This window comes from Molothrus aeneus, chromosome 4, assembly GCF_037042795.1.
Source record: "Molothrus aeneus isolate 106 chromosome 4, BPBGC_Maene_1.0, whole genome shotgun sequence".
NCBI classification, from domain to species: domain Eukaryota; kingdom Metazoa; phylum Chordata; class Aves; order Passeriformes; family Icteridae; genus Molothrus; species Molothrus aeneus.
The window spans coordinates 26,332,192-26,348,263 of record NC_089649.1 but is presented as its reverse complement, the minus strand read 5'-3'; the positions used below and the strand labels follow the sequence as shown (position 1 = coordinate 26,348,263).

Below are 16,072 nucleotides of genomic sequence, written 5' to 3'. Positions count from 1 at the left end.
TTTATCAGCTATAATCAGAACTGGTTGCTTCTGGTTGTGTGTGGGAGGACTTTTCTGGACTTTGCTGTGTTCGGGCTGTCTGTTATTTCCCAGCCACCAAGCTTAACAGTTGTGAAGATTATAAATGTATTAACTGAGAAGAGGCTGTTGTATGTCTAAAACCCATTCATTTAAAAAGCAACAGACAAAATTTAATACCCTTGAATAATTCTTCTATTCAGTGTAGTCCCATTGCAATGATTTACAGAGGTAAGGCTGAGGCTTTTCTCCCCAGATGAGGACAAGTGGCATCATACCCTGTTTCCCCGTCAGTTCTGCAGTGTCGTGCTGACATGGCAACTTTGGATGCTGATTCTTCTCTCCTGAGCAGTGCTGTCTAAGGCACAGCTTCCTGCCTCCACAGGGTTTCAGTCCTGCTTTCTTTCATGCAGCAGAACTGGCAGTGGGTTCAGACTCCCAGCATCACATCTTCGTCGGTGTTTGCAGCAAGCACTGCCCTTCCTTGTTCCCTTGTTCTAACTGCTCTGTTTGTTGAAATGTATAAATGTGCAATATAAAAGTGATGGAAAAAGTGGCAAACTATGAGAATTCAATAAAATTATCTTGTTTGGGATTCCAGTAGGATGATGAGCTAGAGTGAAGGTACAAGAGACTAACTCAAGTGTCATGCCCACTTGGGATGGATTCCTGCCTTTCCCTCACTCCGCCGTCTCTTACTCCTTCACAAGCCTGTTCCTTAGCCTTCCAGAAAACTTGGGGGGAAAAGGTGTGGTCTTATATTTATTCTACAAGGTTAGTGAGTGGAACTGGCTTATAGAGTTGTCCGATGATTGGAAGGGCTGGGTGGAGGTTGAAATAAATGGCTAAAACAAGGACAGCCAGAACAGGAGAGGTAGAAGGATGAAAAAGGGAGATGGAATTAGATAGGGAGAAAAATCTTTGCCTGTTTAGTGGAGGGAATATATTTGATCAGTTCAGCTGACTGGAATTGTGGTCCCTGTGTTTAACCTTAATTATTTCTTCTTCCATTCTCTCATCCTTTAGTCAGGCTCCTCTAATTAGAAAGGCCTTCACAGCAGGGAATGTGCACAATCGTGCAGGTGGACTCTGGGATACTGTGGGATATTGTGAGATATCGATGCAGTAGCAGTAAGTTCAGTAGGTTCAGCTCAAATCTTGGTAGCTGTTGGATTGTTTCCTCCATTTAAATGATTGTGGCTCTTTTTAGTGTGCATCATAGGAGTAATAACCTCTCTTGTTTAAAGGAAATAGAACACTTAGTTTTTCTAGGTAACCTGCACTTTACAAAATGAGCAGAACAAACAGGTAGAGAACTTCCTGACTTGTGAAGCAGAAGCTGGGTGGAAAATCACAAGTGGATTGAAGCAATGGTTGTTCCAAATATTTTGAGCATGTGCAGAACCAAGGCACAGGTACAGGGAGAAGCAGAGAGCACAGGCCTCTTGTGTTTATGAGGTGGCAATCTTCAAAGCACCCCACCTTAGATTTTAGGCTAATCAGATTTTTAAAGTCTTGTTCTTTGACATACTTTTGAAAATTAAATATTAATGACTTGCCACAACAGCAGGTGTCATAGTACAGACTGGTGCTGGGCTCTGTGCCTTTGGGCTTAAGCCTTCTAATAAACAAGTATTTGCTTGCTTGTTGCTGCACACAGGGGATGAGGTGAAATATAAGTAGTGGCACTCCATACAGGGAGTGACTTAAACTGTGCCTTTAGACATACCAAATAAAGTTAACTTAGTTCTTTGTGTAGTTTTATTTTGGAAAAGACCTGTCCTTCCTGGTGCAGTTAGCAGGGAATGAACTGTGGCAGCTGAGGCAACATTTGGCTTGAAGGGTGAGCTGCCAACAGCTGAGTGCCTCAGGGAAACACAGCCTAGTCAGTTCTGCCTTGGCATGGGGACAACCTCCAGCTAAAACTGAAGTCACTTCCCTCACCAAATAGGTGTTACTGCAGAATAAAATTAAAAAAAACAAATAAACAAAACCCCCTCTTTGTGTGGGACATCATAATTACAAACAAGAGATTTATTTTTATGGAAGAATTATTCAAGGATCATGAAACAGAAAATAAGCCAGCTTGAGGATGTTGGAAAGAGTTACACCAGAAACATAGACATAAATGTAGCAAATTGTGGAAAACATGAAATTAGATAAAGTGCTAAATTTTCAGTCATATATCAGTAGGATAATTAGCAGCAATTAGGAAACAGCAGAATTTAGGGTATTAAGATTGAAGAGGAAATAAATACATTTTATGTTTTTTTCTGAAGTACAAACTACTTGGAAAGCCCTTAGTGTCCTCCATAGCATGGAGTTGTGCATGTACTAAGAAAGACAAGCAGGGCTTGTGTACTGTCATTGAAATTTAACACTGACAGTGAGGAAAGTCAGCCTGAAGTATCTGCAGCACTGGTTGTATGCATGGTTTATGCAGTGGTCCTCTCCTTTCAGTAACCTCTCCAGTGTTACAATTTATGTGTCAGAATCCCATGGAGCTGGTGTGCAACTCTTCATCACCACTGACAAAAAGTACCAGCACTGCTTTGACAGGATCAGGCAGTAATTCCCATGACACTCAAAACAACTCAAATCCATGGGAATGCAAGCTGGGCTATCCCTGGGAACCTCATTTTTAGACACCTTCAGGTTAAATTCAATCAATCAGTGTGTCTGAAATTATATATACTTTACTTGCATATTTTATAGACTGATAGGATCCAATCTATAACCTCTAGGGAAAAAAAATTTAAAATCTTACTCTATATAAATATTTATAAAAGTTGCTTTATTCATAGAAAATTAGATTCTTTATTTTCCTTGAATTTATAGTGAGAGTACCCTGCATAGACATTGTGTCTCTACACATAGAGTTGTAGACTCTTAGTAGAGCATTGCTGACATTAGCAAAGCTACTCCAATTTACATCAGCTGGGAATATGGTCCATAGGACCTAAGTTACACTAGAAGATAATAATGATTCCTTTCTCAAGCATTGTTTAGTGAATTCAGCCATTAAAACATGGGAACTAATTAACATCTCAATATTACATATTGAAATTTAAAATATTGTAAAAATAGCACATTAAGCATATATGTTTAAACTTAATAGGATTGGCATTTGCTTTATGGAAGTTAAGCAAATCAGATTCTGCATAATATGGATAAATCTGTAGTTTTCACCAAGTTTGTGTACCTACGTCACACCTGCCATCAGCACCAAGGTATTTTTGTATCACTTGTCCATTCTGTCACATCTAGATTTCAGTTCTCATGTATCTGAAAAGGTATTTTAAACCTACTGAAGCTAATAGGAATCCAGCCAGTTTATGAAAGGCATGACTAGGCTTCAAACAGATCCTAGGACTCAGACTATTGCACTCTTCGTCTCAAAAGCAAGATGGACACAAATTCAAACTGAGTGAAGAAACTGTCCCTCTTCATGTTCTTATTCTTTTACTTGGCACTGAGCGTTTTTTTGAATAAATCCCATTTTCTTGTCGGCAGGCAGCTCCATTCATGTGGCCAATGCTTTCACTGGCACCCTCTGGCTGAGAGCTCTCTTCAGTTGTCTGAAACAGAAAGGGGATGTCAGTGGAGGCACGTGTGTGTCTTCCACCCACTGGACCTGGTTCCCATTAGGTAGCTCTGCCTGACTCTCTGTTACTGCCACAACTTCTTAGTTCTGAAAGAAATTGAACTGATTGTATAAAAATGTCTGTAAGAGTAGGCTTGCACTCCAAACCTAGTAAAATCTAGATATATGGCAAATTACTCATTGGGTCTCTGCTTAACTTTCACACCCCATGGCAGCTGAGCTATTGCATTCCCATCCCCATAGCACCAGTGGAAAACTCTCCAAAGGACAGTTCAGCAGACTTTCCTGTAGAGAGGGTGACATGTTTTTAAGGCTGTGAGAAATCATATGAGATTCATCCAGAGCTGGGGCTACAACCTAAGAAGTCCTAATTTGGGTGTGTGTCAGCCATTCATACCCAAAGAGCTATGGTGGAAACAAAATCCTTGGAACTCTCTGAAAACCTGGACACCTTCCAGGCTGCAGGCTTGCTTAGAAAGCCAAATATCTTTCAGTAGCATGTAATACCAAGAACCAAGAGTTGCTGACTGCTGTGCTCATGACTTTGTGTAGCCCAAAGTCTGGTTGGTGTTGTTTGCACACAAGCAGATAAGGCAGGTGGCTTGTCTATAACACGTTGTTGGTCTGGATTACTCAGCTCTTTTTAGATTTACCCCGGTGAGACAGGGTAAATCTCTCAGGTTCTAGCAGTGAGTTACTCTCCGGGCTCAGTTTCAAGGCACAGAGCCACTCACACTAACAAAAATGAATGCTCTACCAAAGTAATTTATACTTGCTTTGCCAAACACCTATCTGAAAAAAAGAGTTAAAAAAGTTAAAACATACTTTTCTTTTACACTGCACATTTGTAGATGCATTATTTTCTGTCTTCATTCCAGTGGCCTCTTCCAGTTCTGAAAAATAAAGTAATAAAATAATTAAATTAAAAAGAAGTGGGGGGAAGTAAGCACACCATCAATTTAGTAGCTGCGTGAAGTAAAAAAAATCAGCTATTCCTCTGGGTTTTTATCACACAAAAGAACAATTGAAGAGTGATGAGTACTTCCTAAAACATTTTTGAGGCAATGTGATTAATCTGTCAGGACTGTCTAGCTGGGGGCTATTTAGAGAAAATAATAAAATTAGCAGCTTGACTGTAGCACGGGGTATCAGAGAAACCTTTCAGAGTGGAATTCTGCCTTTGTCCAGCAGGTTAATGGAAGTCTAACTTTAGGTGTTATATTCTCAGAAGATGGGAGCATTTAATGTATAACAGGCTCCAAGAGCCCTCATGCTAACAGTATAACTGATATTATTTTCCCCTGGGTTGGTCCTCAGGTAAAAAAAAATAGAGCCTGAAAACCTTCAGGCTCAATTTGAGTGAGACAATCACATTACAGTACTCTAGTTAAAAAATAAACAAAAAGAAAAAAAGAAAAGGTAGAGCACATTATGGAAAGTTACACCAGTGTATCTGCAATGTCTTTCAGGCCTGTGCTGAATTAATATATTCACTCCTTAACAAACAGCACATGTGACCAGAAATGAGTAATAACATTGAGTCTGTAAGAGAAAGGCTCAAGAGCAGGATTTTGTCTAAAAGTTTAGATGAAATACATATGGGGGGGAATTGTATATATTTATAATAATTGGCATTAAGAATAGCAGTTTGATGAATGGTAAAAAATGCAGTTGATTACTTTCCCTTGCATGTAATGGCCTAGGCTGTGATGGTGTTTCATTGGGAAATAAACAAAGCAGAGATTTCTTTCAGCCCTAGAGCACACATACCTGTAAGAAGTGCATCAAGAGTCTCCACTGCATGTTTTGCATCTTCCATTGTGAAACACATTGGTGGTTTAAATTTTAAAATATTCCTGTAGGGTCCATCTGCACTAAGAAGGATTTGATGCTCTTTGAGTCTGTGGAAAGAGGAAACACCTGTGTTCGATACAGGTATAAAACTGTGTCCTGTCACTTCCTTCAAGCTAAGACAGATTTTGAAAGTTTTCTTTTTTTAGTATTATGTCACAAAAAAACTACACAAACTGAAAATAAAATTAATGACTAACTGCTGGAAAATGTTAGGAGGGTTTGATCACTGCACAGAGTTATGTTCTTTAAGAACTACTTACTTGTAAATAAGATGAAGGGCTTCAGCCGTGGCTGGTGTTCTCTTCTGCTTATCTTTCACCAGATCCACTCCAACAAACAATCCAACACCCCTGGAGTAGAAAAGTACAGACAAGTGAAATCCAGTGTCAGTAGCCCAAACCTTCTGCTGCAAATGCAATAACTGTTTCTAACAACTGTAATTCCCTTCCCTGGGGCGCAAATGGGGGAAGGAGAATGGGAGGGGAGACTTTGTCTTTGGTCACCTTTTGGCAACTTCACACAATAAAATGGGATAACAGGTATTTATGGACAAATAAATTTACCTGGCTCATTAATGCTATGTGGCCAGATAAGAATGACAGAATAATTTTCTTTCTTGCTTATCCTGAAAATCACAAGCCAGGGAGATAAAAAAAAAAAAAGTACAAAACCCCTGCAACCCAACCTCTTCCCCCCCAAAAACCTGAAGACAATTATCAATGGTAGTAACATGAGGAAAATCCATAGTAACATCTCTCAAGGAAATCCCAGAGATTTTAACAATGTCTGCATGATTACAATGGAGTGCTGACATCTTGGCTATTGCATGTGGATGGCTCTTTCTCCTGCTCTCCCAGAACTTTTTAGTGGCTATGCTTGTAAGTAATTAAGCAGACAGATGGACAACTTAAAAAAATATATATGTATTGCCCTTCAATACCATTTGTGGGCAGTCCATTTTAAAAGAGAGGTGTAGCAAAATCATGGCATGTTTCTGTGTTCCACTCACACCAAGTTTGCTGCTTTTTCTTCTCTGACACTGCTGTAATGCACCCACCTGATATCTCCCACTAAGGGATGCTTCTCCTTTTGCTCAGCCAGCAACTCCAGGAGATAATTTCCTACACGTGTGGCATTCCCTTGGAGATCTTCTTTATCTATTACATCCAGTACAGCCAAGCCAATGGCACAAGACACTGGATTGCCTCCAAACTGAAAGCAAAGACAAAACAAAACATGTCATCAAAATCAAAACCTACCAAAATAAAACATTCACCTGTGGCTATCCATGTTGTTTTCTCTTGCCCTCTCCTGCTTGGCATGTTCATGAGGAAAGCTCAGAAAGGTGGGGAATTTGTGGCATTCAGGCTGTGGAACACCATCCCCTACATTTGGGCAAGGGAAGGGCCCCCTCTTCCTCTGCTCCAGGTAGCAGTAATTTGAAATACTCAGGAGTGAAGAATTCAGCTGATTGCATATGCAGGCAAAATGCTCCTGGGAAGAGCAGTGGGTGGTAGATTTGATATCTTTTGATCCAGAGAGTATAAACTCCATTTAAAACAGGGGAATTCATGGTAGCTGGGAAGAAGGCTGAGTCACAGGAGCAGAAATCAGGCTCAGTAAACAAGAAGACTGAACCTCTGTGGCATGCACACAGATGAATTATTTTCTGGTAAAGGGCCACTGTTTTGTTAGGTGTCAGTTGCAGAGCAAGGTCTGCCAGGTCATGAGCTCCACCAGCATGGAACCTATCCTAGAAAATGGAATTTTACATAATCACCATTTCAGAGTGGGAAGAGGGAAAGAGACATAAGGAAGAATTTATCTGTGTGGATGTGAGCTGAGATGCATGGCCTGCCAGAGAGCTTGTGCTGGTCCATATGATGATGTAACACTTGATACAGAGCATATTTCAAAGCTTCTCCACTTGATTTTAGATACTAGACTGTGGTTGGCTCAAGCTCTTAGTAATGTGATGCAGTGATGGCTGTAGATGTTATCTGGGTCACCTGGAGAACTTCTGACTGGTAAATGCAGACCAAAAGAAAAATAAAAAGGGCAAAGCTTCACCTATGAACTTACTGTATTGAAATACTCCAGTCCAGAAGCACCAAAACCTTCAGCAATCTCCCTTGTTGTGACCACACAAGACATGGGGTGTCCATTGCCAATGGGCTTTCCCATGGTGACAATGTCGGGCACAAAGTCTTCACCTTGCAGCTGGAATGCCCAAAAATGCTTCCCAACTCTGCCAAAGCCAACCTGGACCTCATCAGCTATGAACACTCCACCTGCTGCACGCACATACCTGAAAACAAACACAATACCTTGAGAGTCTAGTGCTGCAGAACATTGGTAGGCAATCAAGGACAAGGCAGTCTGCATCATAGAAATTCTGCAGCGTGAGACCAAGTTAGGAAAAAAAGAAAGAATACAGTTACAGCTATTTTATAGCTATGAAATTTTTAGTATGCTACTTGATAAGAAAAAAAAATTACATTTTAATGTCAAATAGGAGTACTGTAATGGTACTGTAGGATTATAACTGGTTTAACTTCATCTTCCATCAAACTTATGGCTGAGAATTAAAGATAGGAAAAGAATAGCAATTATCTAGCTAAAAATTAGCTGATATTCCATAAAAAATTGAACTGAAATCATATTCTTCAGTAAGCAGGAATGAGCCACAGATAGGCAAGAACAGGAGAGGTTAATAGCTGAATTGATTAGATAAGTCTGTAGTAAAAAAAGCTATTTCTTCGTTTAATTTCCCCATTACGCCCATCTGAAGTGCTGTACGTACTCTGCCACTTTCTGGAAATAGCCCACAGGTGGAATTACTTGGCCTCCACAGCTCTGCATGGATTCAGCTATGAAGGCAGCAATCTACAAGAGACAAACTCGTGTGAGAGCTGTGTTCATCTACTTGGCCTCGGCAGAGACATCTAACAGTCTAGAAATAAATGTTTAAATGTGGGCCTTAATTTAATCACGCAATAGGCTGGACAACTGAGAGCTCTTGAAAACAGCTATGGCTAAAGGATTTATTAATTTTGTAATCAGAGTGCCCAAATTTGCAGTAGCCAGGGCCACCTTTGCAGCCTGATGGGAATGCAAGGATCTCCAATAAGCCCTTGTGTTCAACTGGATGACATTTCCTGGTGTCAGTGGATGCTGGATTAGCTCCTGGGAGCTACATAAATTTATTTTAAAATGCCACTTTACAGGACACACACAACAGTGTGTACCATCTTCCCTAAGAGATTAATAAAGCTTGCAGGTATATGTGGGTTTTTGTTTAATCCTGAACACCAGGTAGAGGTGGGTGGCCGCTGACCTGTAAGATGACCTGTGGCTAGCCTTTGGGCACCCCTGCCTAATGCACATAACTACACAAATAACATGTCAGCACGAGGCACTTGACAAAAGAAGAGAAAAATTCTACAGATGAAATAATTCCAGTTGCTAGGAATGAAAAAGAAAGTTATTTCAAGTCAGGAAGGGTAAGAACAGCAGATCAGAAACACTGGAACATCAAAATTCGTTTCTCGTCAACAGCAGAGGTCTATGCAGCAGAGATACAATATTACCCCAAGGTCTCAGCATAAGTCTGCTATTTAAGGGGTTGCATCCCCACACCACTTGTGAACCCCTCCCTGAGCATCAAGAGGTCTCTGTGCTGGTGCAGTCTTCCTGGAAACAAGGCCGAGCAGTAACGTGTAAAGAACCGCACGCTACGCGTGAGCACACGGCCAAAGAGTACGCGGCTTCCCACTGCACGTGAGGCTTTGCCTTTAGCACAACTTGTCCTGCCACAGGTCTATGCCACCAAAACCTAAGAAATGTGCAAGAGAAAGGAAACAAGGGAAGAAAAAACAAAACTATCCGTTAGTAGAGAATAAAAAAAAAAAAAAAAGTTGATGAAGAAACTAAAAGAGGGGTGATGTAATCCTGCTGGACTAGAAGGGAACATGCTCCAGTCTCCGCTGAAGTCTTCTGGGACTTCAGTGGGCTTTGGATCAAGCCCTACAAGTCTCAACACACTAATGCCATCATATAAAAGATTAACACACATTTTAGGTACACCTGTCCGTTTTTATCAAGGTCATAGTGTGTATGAGTGAAAATTTCACCTTTTTATATGACTTCAAAGTCATCTTAACCAAACAGGCTCAGAAATGTAGTATTGGGATTTTTTCCAATAGATTTTCTCCATGTCTTAGATTTTTTATGTCTTTGCTAGAATTTGTGATGTAGTTTCTCAGCTAGCCTCAAACCTTTCCCTACGATATTAACAATCTACCAATTCAATGCATAAAATAAAAAATTTAACAGCTTTGATTGCATCTGCTTATATACAACTGTATTATTGGTCCTTTGATTGATGCCAAGAAAAATTATCATAAAGCATCAGATAGAAAAATGGCAGAGAACCATGATAGAAAAATGCAATTTTTAAGCATTTTAAGCAGAATCCATGATAGAAAAAATGATGGGAGAGGGAAGTACATGAAATTGGGAAAGAAACAAGTCCTTAGTTGCCTGTTATACACCCCCATGCCAAAATAAATAGGTGAAGCCTCAGCATTTCCAGAGCACAAAACACACACCTTGCGTCCATTCTTCTGTGTTTCTTCAATAATCTTTTTCACCTCTTCAGCATAAGCACTTGCTGGATCTGGGTGGTCTTCCCTGTATTTACCTCTGTAGATATCTGGAGAAGGAGCCTGAAAAGACCAATTTATTTATTTGTTTTTATGAAGGCTTCTATGAAACTTTTACTTTCTTTTCTATTGTTCCACTTTATTGGCTTTTCACACAAATAGCTAATAAGAGTTAGTACAGCCTGAATGTTTCTTTTGAATTGCAAAACTGCTTACTGGAGCTTAAACTCAATCTGGGCCTGTCATGCCCAATCCAATATTACTGAACACAGCTATTGTAAGAACCATCATCTACCTCATCCACCTTTCAAGACTGTCCTTCCTCTCCCTCAAGACACAATAATGAGTACCCATCCACTACCTTATTTCAGATTCTCGCAGAAGATCCCTTTCTGCAACTGGACAGTAGGGTTCTCCAGTCTGTCACTTCCCTCCTGGCATTTTAGTCATAGTACAAATCTGTGATACATTCCAGCTTCTACAAATGGTGTTAGGAGCCTCTACAAATGGTGTTAGTTACTGTCTCAGTAACTAAGACTCAGTAACTAAAAGTGGTGCAGGAAGGTGGATGCTACTTTGGCAGTGTGGTTAAGGCAAGGAGGTCTAGACAGGAAAGGCCTACTTGGTGTACATTCTCTAGACTGAGAAAAATTTTTGTCTTTTTAAGATGCACAAGTTTATGTGGAAAATAACACTCCCTTAGACACTCAGGAGTCCTATACCCCAAACTGTGCAAACTTGTACCATCTGCATTTCCAGTTTTGGAACTAGACTCAAAGTCCTGCACATCTTTAACCAAACCAGTGCAATGGATATTGGCTAATTTCATCAAACTGTGTAACTATACAATGCAGTGACTAAGAAAACCTGTAGCACAATGAAGGAAGTGTTCAGCCCCACAGCTGAACACCTTCTTAGAAATCCAAAGGCAAAAAATTTTGTTGTACTTATTCCACTGAAATCAGCTGAGCATATGTACACTAGCATCAGCAACACAGAATGAAAATATATTTACACCAGAAGTGGGTAATACAATATGCTGCAGAACAGGCAAAATTACAAAAAAAAAAACCAAAACAAACCGAAACCAAAACAAAACAAACAAGCAAACAAACAAAATTCCAACAACAAAACAAAACCACAAAAACCCCCCAAAAAACCCAAAAACCATACTTACCACATGCACATACTCCTTCTTGCTGTCCTTTCCCAGCTGATTAAATTTATAGGGGCTGATGTCAATCAGAGACGTAACATGGCCATGGTAAGCACTGTGTGAGTGTTAAATATCCAAGTCACTTTTCACCAAATGTATAGAAAAACCAAATTTACAACTGTGCCTATACATCATCCAGAATAGCAACCATATCTGCATCACAGCAGCATTGTTTGTGAAGGGATCTTGATATAATTTTCTGTCTTTCCCTCAAAGACAATATGAAATTGCTGTTGACTTTAATTCACTAGCAAGACTGGAAACAGAATAAAATCAAGTGCCAACATGGGGACAGACCAAGATGATGTCTGGACTGCACTGATTTACCTAGAGCTGAAAGGTGGGTCCAGCTGCTTCATTTCCAGCCCATGGGCCCCACTCTGGCCAGCCCAAACTTTGCAAGCTAGACCCCATCACCATTGTGAAAACTCTCAGGAGTGTGCATTGCATGGAGAAGTGGGGACCTTATGCAGCAGCTGCCCATCACTATCTGCCCTGAAGGCATTGCAGGTGAGAGGGTTTGGCAGAAGCCACTGTCAGAAAAGGATTTTGTTGGAATATAAGTGTTTTATACTGCAGAGTATGCTAAAGCTGGTTACTATTGAAGCCAACTGATTTAGAAATGAGGGACTGGAGCCTTTTGAGCCTACAGCATGTAGCATTCAGGGAATAGTAAACACTTTTGTCCAGCCATAAATTTGAAGTGAATCAAACCTCAAACCAAAGACATGTCATTATTTCTTAGTAGAACACACATAGATTAGTATATTGCTAACAGGGATCTGAATCTAGTTGAGTCAAACAAGGTTTGTGCTGCTCAGATAGACATGTGCCCTTGCATTTGCTCTGGCTGGACTTTCTAATCACAACCTGAGAAGAAAATCCAGCACTACAGCAACATCACCAAACCTACAGCTGCATCTAGGATAGGAAAACCCTGAAATGTCAGCCACCTACCCAGTGGCTGGCAGCCCTTTCAGCACCTCCTGATTTTGCAGTCCCTTGGTTTTGTGTGCATACTTGTGTTCACTGAAGGAGAGCCGAGCATCATTGCAGCACTGCAGCAGAACTACAGGATCTTTCTTCTTGACCACTGAATATTTATTTGTGCAAAATGAAACGTGTCCAGCAATGCGTGATGAAGAGAAAGCATTTTTCCAGAGCAGCCCAGTAGCCAGACCACTGCTTTTGAAACCAACATTTAAGTCTCTGGCATGAATTGCACTGGGAGTCTGTGGGAAATGCCCTCTAACAGGTGCCTGACCTTCTGGGGTGACCAACAAACCTATTTTTCAGAGATCTTCAAAACTTGTGTTTATCCAAATGTGAAAAAGGGATTTCCTGATCTGTTTTAATACAAAAGCAACAAAGCTTTTCTTTCAGCAGACAGTGGAGTACAAACAGCAGGGGGTTGCTGCAAAGCTGCTTTTGAAGTAAAGGCAGGAGCTGCTGGCTGTGCTCACATAAGCTGCTCTGCGTACTTACTTTTCCAGGGTGATCACATCTTGGTGCCCACGGTACTGCCGAGCCAGTCGCAGAGCAAGATCATTTGCTTCAGACCTGCATGGAAACAGATACAGCAGCAAAGCAGTGAAGGAGCACTTCCAATAAAAAGGGTATTCCAACAGAAGGCAAGGCATGGGACTCATGGATATAAGAAGTCAACACAGCAGACTCTGTTACTGTACAGATTACATTGCTAAGGTTGAGACTATAAGTGCTATGTAAGGGGGCAAAGATAAAACAGCCCATTGTATAAACAGCAAACAAAGAGATGCTTTCTTTCCCTCCCCCAGTTTGCCTGTAGATATTTACCTCCCCTTGGTACAAAGGAGGCCAATTTGCAGCTGAGAACACAGTGCAGTCACTAACCCTCAAAAAGCAGTGCCCCATCTCCCACAGTCCACAACTCCTTTCTCCCCAGTGCTTGCACCATCACAAATCTGCACCCTGGAAGAAGACTCAAGCTTCCAGCCTGATCTGTCACAGCTCCTTTGCTCACAGGCTGTCTGTTTTGGACATACAAGTGATCACAGACTACCTATCTGCCTAAGGAGGACTAACTTGTTTCCAAGGTTATATGTCAATTTACAGAAGGTATTCATCAGTCTATACATAACATTCACCAATTTGCAGAATTAATTTCCTCTTCTTGCTTTTTCCCCCCACTTTTTTTTTTTTTTTTTTTTTTTTTTTTTTTTTTTTTTTTGCGTAGAATTCAGCAGGCCAGTTTCATGTTTTGGCTCTCTTGCTTGGAGCCATCACTCTAAATATGATGGCTGCAAATAGGAAATAAGTTTTGATCAGTGCTGGATATATTTTTGTTGCATGTTACCAAGTCCTACTTCATAAGATTTAGACCAAGCTGTCCTGAGTGTCTGTCTCAAACAGGAGCAAAATAGTCATAAAGAACAGTCATATAAAAAAGCACAACTCAGACCTACCCAGAGTTAACAAAATAGCAAACAGAGAGTTTCTCAGGCAGGGTGGCTGTGAGTCGCTGTGCATACTGAACAAGGTTGTCATGCAGGAAGCGAGAGTTTGTATTGAGCAGCTCCATCTGTTTTGTTGCAGCCTTTATCACATATGGATGGCTGTGGCCCACTAAAGAAGAAAATTATTAGTTATTACTATCAAGCCAGTTCAGTCAATTACTGAACCACACAAGGATGTTCAGAGAAGCACTGTGAACATCACCACTTGGCAGAAATGTGTCCTGATCCCTACTGGAAATTGAGGAATAGAAGCAGTGTCACAAGTCAAACTGCTTACCATGTGCAACATTGTTGATGCAGTCTAAGTATTTTTCTCCTTTCTCATCAAACATATATTGGCCCTGAGCACGGACTATCTTCAGAGGGTCCTTGGCATAGAAAACTTTGCAGGAAGGCCTAAAACATAATAAACATAATACCATTTTAATTTTCTCACTTTTTCTCCCTCCTTTGAGTGTTGAGGAGGTTGATTCTTTTGCAGCTCTGGAGACAATTGCATCCTTCTGCACAAAAAGCTAAAAGTTTGTGAGTCACTCAGCTGGTGGTCAAGCAGGGGCTCCTTCTCACAGTGAAAACCCATGCACTTCCCCAGGCACAGTGGGAACAGAAGCTGGTCTTTAATAAGGGTGTGCTTGACTCTGCCTGCAATTGATTTCACAGGAGAACAGTGTCTGCACGTCGTTCCAGGTCCTTATATGTCCTGCCATGTTCCTGGGCTGCAGCTCTGCTTGTTTACATGCCTCACAGACATCCATGGCCAAATCACTCTCTGGGACTAAAGGAAGCTGTTAAGAACTGTTCTATACTATAGCCAAAAAATCCTTACGCAATGGATGGCTGTAGCGTATAGAGGTCACAGTCAAGAACAAAACACTAATGCCTTGCAGGCTTTATTTTCAGAGGTGCTGAGCAGGTCCTAAAACCCTCACACTCTCACCCTGTCTGCTTTGGATAAAAATCTTCAAAAGCAGCATTTTATAAGCATCTCAATCATACTGACTTCCAGCAAAATTCAAGCTCCTTATAAAATTAACCAAAGTACTCTTTAAACACTCTTTTATTTTTCTTCCCACCCGCCCCCCCTGCATCCCCCCTGCGCCCCCCTGTTCTTGGAGAATGTGCCAGCTATGTAATTATGTTGAATGATATTACTGAGCAGAAGGAAAGTCTTCTGAACATTTAGCAGTGTTTATATGAACTTGGATAAACACAGTTGTTTCCAGGTAAGTCTGAGAGTTATTGTTGGGTATACTGAGGTTATGAACTTGTAAATGTGACTCCTGCATAGTGAAGTAGTTTGCTTTCTTTCTCACAGCTTCTAGCCGTGCTGCAAAGCCACACAATTTCCTGTGCTACTGATACATTCTTTTTCTTGATCAGTATCGGTCACAACCTCTGGCAGCCCTCCCTCCTGCACGTCCCTCAGTTAAACTCAGCTTAAGGAACAGCAACAGGTTCATTCAGCGGACACGGCTGTTTTGCAGGTGCATGCACAAAAACACCCCAACCCTGCGCAGCCTCATTTCAGACGTACACCTGGGTACCACATTCTGGCCGCTTGCTTTGATCTGTTGGAAAAGTGAATGATGCGTTTGATGGACAGTGCTCTAATAACGGCATCCCTCCGCCCGCCTAGGGAATTCCGGGTGGCCCCGAGCCCTGGCAATCCGGAGGGATGACAGCTCCTGTGTGTGCCCATGTCCTCCTCCCCGCTGGGTCCGGAGGGGCTGCCCAGCGCTGGCAGCCCCCGGGCAGCGCCGAGCGCGTCCGGACGGGCGCTGTCACTAGAGACAGACCTTCCTCCTCCTCCTCTTCCTCCCCTCTGCCCCACTCCCGGCCCCGCCGCCGCCCCTACCCGATGTGCTTTCTCCGAAGGGCGAGGGTCTCCGCCTTGCTGTAGAGCTCCTCCATCCCGCCGGCAGACAGGCACGGCACGGCACGGCACGGCACGGCACGGCACGGCACGGCACGGCACGGCACCGGAGAGCCCCGTCCGTCCGAGCCGCCGAAGGGTTCCCCGCCTCTTATCCCGGAGCCGGCCCCGGCCAAACCCCTCCTCCCGCCTCCCTCCCTCGCTCCCGCCTGCCCCGCCGGGACGGGACGGGACGGGGCAGGACGGGACGTCCCGTCCCGACCGCTCCCCCATCCCCATCCCCCTGGGCTTTCCTTTCGGGGGGACTCGTGTTTCCTCTTGAGCTGAGGCGGGCCAGCCGCGGGTGAG

At 42.2% G+C, this 16,072-nt stretch overlaps 1 protein-coding gene across 1 annotated transcript; it reads right to left on the bottom strand.

The window, feature by feature from the left end:
* Nucleotides 1–2,018: 2,018 nt before the first annotated feature.
* On the bottom strand, nt 2,019–15,838 carry ETNPPL (ethanolamine-phosphate phospho-lyase). Its single transcript, XM_066548132.1, has 13 exons — nt 15,707–15,838; nt 14,129–14,247; nt 13,801–13,960; nt 12,842–12,916; nt 11,318–11,411; nt 10,087–10,203; nt 8,280–8,362; nt 7,559–7,784; nt 6,534–6,688; nt 5,737–5,826; nt 5,393–5,523; nt 4,448–4,515; nt 2,019–3,596 (listed from the first exon to the last, which is right to left on the bottom strand). The coding sequence occupies exons 1-13, from the start codon at nt 15,760–15,762 to the stop codon at nt 3,465–3,467; spliced, it is 1,506 nt and encodes a 501-aa protein (XP_066404229.1). The 5' UTR covers nt 15,763–15,838; the 3' UTR covers nt 2,019–3,464.
* Between the last annotated feature and the right edge of the window lie 234 nt (nt 15,839–16,072).